The sequence below is a fragment of the Polyodon spathula genome, unplaced genomic scaffold (assembly GCF_017654505.1).
Source record: "Polyodon spathula isolate WHYD16114869_AA unplaced genomic scaffold, ASM1765450v1 scaffolds_3254, whole genome shotgun sequence".
NCBI lineage: Eukaryota > Metazoa > Chordata > Actinopteri > Acipenseriformes > Polyodontidae > Polyodon > Polyodon spathula.
In genome coordinates, this window is record NW_024474718.1 from 1 (window position 1) to 4,847 (window position 4,847).

A 4,847-nucleotide genomic window follows, 5' to 3' on the forward strand; every position below is an offset into this window, starting at 1 on the left:
GGGGACTGGGGCTTCATATAGATTTTGTCCAGCTGATTGTTTGCATGTCTGGGGAGTTGCCACTTTTGTTTTCTTCGAAATTCACAGAGTGGTTTTCTAACAGACAAACAGTCTGAATCTCGTAGTTGATCTGCCACAACTCAACCATGAAAAAGAAAGCAGAAGCTGTGAGTGATCAGTGCTGCAGTCCTGAAGAGAGGGGTTTTTGTACGGCTGCTTGGTTTGATTGCATCACTGTGGGTCTCGAGCACAGTAATACAGGGCAGAGTCTTCAGTCTTCAGGCTGTTCATTTGTAAATACAGCATGCTGTTGGAATTGTCTCTGGAGATGGTGAATCTTCCCTGGACAGACGGGGCATAGCTTGTACTACTACCAGCAGCGTTAATGTCAGCCACCCATTCCAGACCCTTTCCAGGAGCTTGTCGAACCCAGCCCATCCAGTTGCTGCTGAATGTGAATCCAGAGGCTTTACAGGACAGTTTATGGGACCCTCCAGGCTTTGCAACTCCTGCTCTGGACTCAGTCAACACTACATCAGACCGCACACCTTGAAGAAAAAAGCAAACAACGTACAGTAACTACTGCTAAAACATCAAGTAATATACAGAATCAATGCAGGCTAATTTCCACAAGTGTCCCATACTTACTTGATAGAGCTGTCATTATTATACAGAGAGCTGTTAAAATCCCCATTGTACTGCAGTATTGTGCTTATTGAAAGAAGAAAGTGTTGTACCCAGCAGACAGGCTACCTCTCCTCCTGCTCCTATCTGCACTGCAGCAGAGTTAAATAGGAAGTGAAGCCCTGGACATTTGCATACGTTTCTGTGCATTATTTAAAGCAGCTTGTTTATATTGCTGACCCCCAGAATCACTGCACACTGGAATCCCTCGACTATGATAGAGGGGCTGGGGAAATCCACAACCTTGGAACAGTGCTGATCATCAGCATTTTAAACACAAACATTATGTTCATATTTTAGAGAAAGAAAAGGGTAGATAGTTGGGTTTTTTGTTTGGGGTATTTTTAACAATATCCAACCGTAAAATGTTTCCAGTAAACCCTAAATGCTTCTTGATTTCTCTGTGTCCTATGAAGCTGCTGAGGTGGTGAAGTGAGACTGTGTTTTGCAGGCAGAACAGCAGACTGATCTCACTGTTACTGTGAAGCTCAGTAATGCGCATGTGTCAGATCTTTATACTGTTTCAGTGCCGCCATTCTGTGGGAGACACTGCCATCTAGTGTCAGGAAATGAGAAGTGCTGCATGTAAAGCAATAGCACTCAATGAGAAGGAAAGAGACAATGCGCTGGTACAGCAGTCTCCAGATTGCAGGCTGTTCATTTGCAGCTACACCAGGGAGGAGGAGCAGTCTGTGGAAATCCTGAGCAAACTAATACTGGAGTTACTAGAGCTTTGTATCGAGTGAAAGAGCTTAAAACAAGACAAACAAACCAATCCCTTGTTTAGCAGTTTTTATTTTGGTTAGCTGCTAAAATATGGAAGATGAGACTCCTTGATAACTCAATATCTCAGCACCCCTGAACAGAGAATTATCCATCAATGTGGTGCCATTGCAGAAATGAATTATTGTCAAATATCAATATTATATAAAGAAGTCGCGTTATAATATTAAACATTCCTGAAGTAACTCTTTCTGCTTCTTTTTTCTGTCATATAAATTGACAAAACTTGTCAACCTCTTTGTAACTAATGTATAGTGGTCTAGTTTTACACCAATTTGTGTAAATGTGTTTCATTTTTTAACCTAAAGCATGTATGCAAATCACACACACACAATGGCATCTAATTACACAGTCCAAGAGCTCTGCCCGCTGCTTCTGTTGCTTGCAGTTTTGTCTCAGTCTGTGCAGCGCTGTCCCGCCGCCGCGCCGTTACGGTATAGTACATTTCATGCCTGCTCCAATGGCTATTCATCGGGTCGTGTGCGCTCCTTTACTCAGTGCATTTTTCTAGAGTTGCATTCATATCCCTGTTGCTTTTTCCTCTTCAACCTCAACTTTGCCACACTGACGTTGGAAAAACACATTGTTTATATATTCCATATAGTGAATGAATGGATGCGTTTCTAATTCTGTCTATTGGAGCATAATTGGAGTTTTGAATGGAGTTTTGCAAGCTTTTGATTGCAATAGATGAATCATTTAGAAGAAGAAAAACTCATGTGGAGAATGCGGGCATCGATCCCGCTACCTCTCGCATGCTAAGCGAGCGCTCTACCATTTGAGCTAATTCCCCTCCGATGATCACTTTATCCTTACCGGCGCCATGAAGAAACCTCACCGCTACAGATCTCGCCACTATCAGAAATCCACCGAGCTGCTGATCCGCAAGCAGCCCTTCCAGCGGCTGGTCAGAGAAATATACCATATACTATACTACGTGTCTCATATACTATCAGAGCAGTTCGGATCCTCTATATATTCTCCGGTATGGGCTGCTTGTCACTGTATAGGGTTTTAAAATCTGTCTTCAAGAGGTTGATAACGGCGCTGCAGGAGGCTAGCGAGGCTTGCCTGGTCGGGCTGTTTGAGGACACCAACCTGTGTGCCATTCACGCCAAGAGTGTCACCATCATGCCCAAAGACATCCAGCTGGCCCGCCGCATCCGAGGAGAACGCATTTAAACTGCAAGACCCTTCGAGAAAGCACCCTGAAACGCAAAGGCTCTTCTAAGAGCCACTCACTCCTCAAAGTGTGAAATACTCTTATTTATTATTTTATGATGATGAGTACCTTTTATAGCGCGTCAGAAACACATTACTGTCAAAGACTACACACATTATAAGAGAATCAAGCAGTAAGTCAGGATGGCCGAGCGGTCTAAGGTGCTGCGTTCAGGTCGCAGTCTCCTCTGGAGGCGTGGGTTCGAATCCCACTTCTGACAAAACGGCTTTCTTTTGGTTTTGTTTTTTTCTTTCTGTAACTAATATATCGTGGTCTAGTTTTACACCAATTTGGTGTAAATCTGTTTCAGTTTTTAAATGATAAACAGTCTAAAGCATGTATGCAAATCAAGCGTAAAACAGACCAACACACACACGCACACACTGGAAACTAACTACAACTAACTACTAACCAACCCCTGCTTCTGTTACTTGCAGTTTTGTCTTAGTCTTTGTTGCGTGTTAAACAGTCAGCAGTAGGGTCATTATTATTATTATTATTATTATTATTATATTATTATTATTATTATTATTATTATTATTATTATTATTATTCCGATATTTTCTTATTATTTGTGTTCTTTATTTGTTTTAACTATGGCTGTTGTTTTTATTTTTAGGGACAGTGCTCTATCATACACATGAACGAGTAGTATTTAATAATTATATTATTTAATAATAATACAGCTCGGCTTCTTGTGCGTCACAGCTTTGCCGTTTCGCGCCTTCTCATCATTTCAACGCCTTTAGTGTGAAAGCACGTTGACGGCGTCACAATACGCTGGACGCTGACGCTTGGACGCGACACGCTCAGCGTGAAAGAACCTGAGGGTATCAGTCCGCCAGAAAGAAGATCCGGTTAACTGTCAACTCTCAGAACCACAACAAAGTCGTGAAGTAATGGCTCTAACAGCACACCAAGAACAAGGCCTCTATAAACAATCACTGTCATATAAATTGACCCATCTCTGTCCAACAAAGGAGAATGCTCTTCACATCTTTTGAGTGTCCATCAGCCGGCAATAGTCGAAAATCAGCAGGAAACCTTTGAAGAAACTGCAAACCTGCAAAAGCAGCTTCAGAAAGCGAAGCCAGTGCTCTGCTCCACCCTCAGAAACCTCAGCCACGAAAACACAACCGCAATGTTTCAAAACGGCACTGCCACAGGAAACCTGCAATTCAACTGGACATCAATCAACTTTATTTCAAGGGGGGGAGTGGGTTCTGGTGCTCTAACAGACAAACAGTCTGAATCTCATGGTTGATCTGCCACAACTCAACCATGAAAAAGAAAGCAGAAGCTATGAGTGATCAGTGCTGCAGTCCTGAAGAGAGGGGTTTTTGTACGGCTGCTTGGTTTGATTGCATCACTGTGAGCCTCGAGCACAGTAATACAGGGCAGAGTCTTCAGTCTTCAGGCTGTTCATTTGTAAATACAGCATGCTGTTGGAATTGTCTCTGGAGATGGTGAATCTTCCCTGGACAGACGAGCCATAGTATGTTCTACTACCAGCATCGTTAATGTAAGCCACCCATTCCAGACCCTTTCCAGGAGCTTGTCGAATCCAGCCCACCCCATAGCTGCTGAATGTGAATCCAGAGGCTTTACAGGACAGTTTATGGGACCCTCCAGGCTTTGCAACTCCTGCTCCGGACTCAGTCAACACTACATCAGACCTGACACCTTGAGGAAAAAAGCAAACAACGTACAGTAACTACTGCTAAAACATCAAGTAATATACAGAATCAATGCAGGCTAATTTCCACAAGTGTCACATACTTACTTGATAGAGCTGTCATTATTATACAGAGAGCTGTTAAAATCCCCATTGTACTGCAGTATTGTGCTTATTGAAAGAAGAAAGTGTTGTAACCAGCAGACAGGCTACCTCTCCTCCTGCTCCTATCTGCACTGCAGCAGAGTTAAATAGGAAGTGAAGCCCTGGACATTTGCATACGTTTCTGTGCATTATTTAAAGCAGCTTGTTTATATTGCTGACTCCCAGAATCACTGCACACTGGAATCCCTCGACTATGATAGAGGGGCTGGGGAAATGTGTCAAACAAATCTTATTATTCTCATCCACTCAAGTCATGTGTTTCACCATTGATCATTTCTCATTCATAATCAGGACCTTGAGTATTTCAAAGAGGGATCT

General features: G+C 42.8%; 1 protein-coding gene and 2 non-coding genes across 3 annotated transcripts; 2 read left to right on the top strand and 1 right to left on the bottom strand.

The window, feature by feature from the left end:
* Positions 1-2,187: 2,187 nt before the first annotated feature.
* On the bottom strand, positions 2,188-2,260 carry trnaa-agc. Its single transcript has one exon. It is a non-coding gene; the product is annotated as a tRNA-Ala (tRNA).
* Positions 2,261-2,290: 30 nt separating this feature from the next.
* Positions 2,291-2,649, top strand: LOC121311523 (histone H3.3-like). The gene is made up of 2 exons (XM_041243969.1): positions 2,291-2,452; positions 2,500-2,649. Exons 1-2 carry the CDS (start codon positions 2,291-2,293, stop codon positions 2,647-2,649), a joined length of 312 nt encoding a protein of 103 aa, XP_041099903.1.
* A 177-nt stretch (positions 2,650-2,826) lies between these two features.
* On the top strand, positions 2,827-2,909 carry trnal-cag. The gene has a single exon. It is a non-coding gene; the product is annotated as a tRNA-Leu (tRNA).
* The last annotated feature ends 1,938 nt before the right edge of the window (positions 2,910-4,847 follow it).

Coding starts and splice junctions, on each gene's coding strand:
- LOC121311523 (XM_041243969.1), top strand. CDS start 2,291: ATGAAGAAACCTCACCGCTACAGATCTCGCCACTATCAGAAATCCACC. Junction 2,453..2,499: donor GATCCTCTATATATTCTCCG/GTATGGGCTGCT, acceptor TCTGTCTTCAAG/AGGTTGATAACGGCGCTGCA.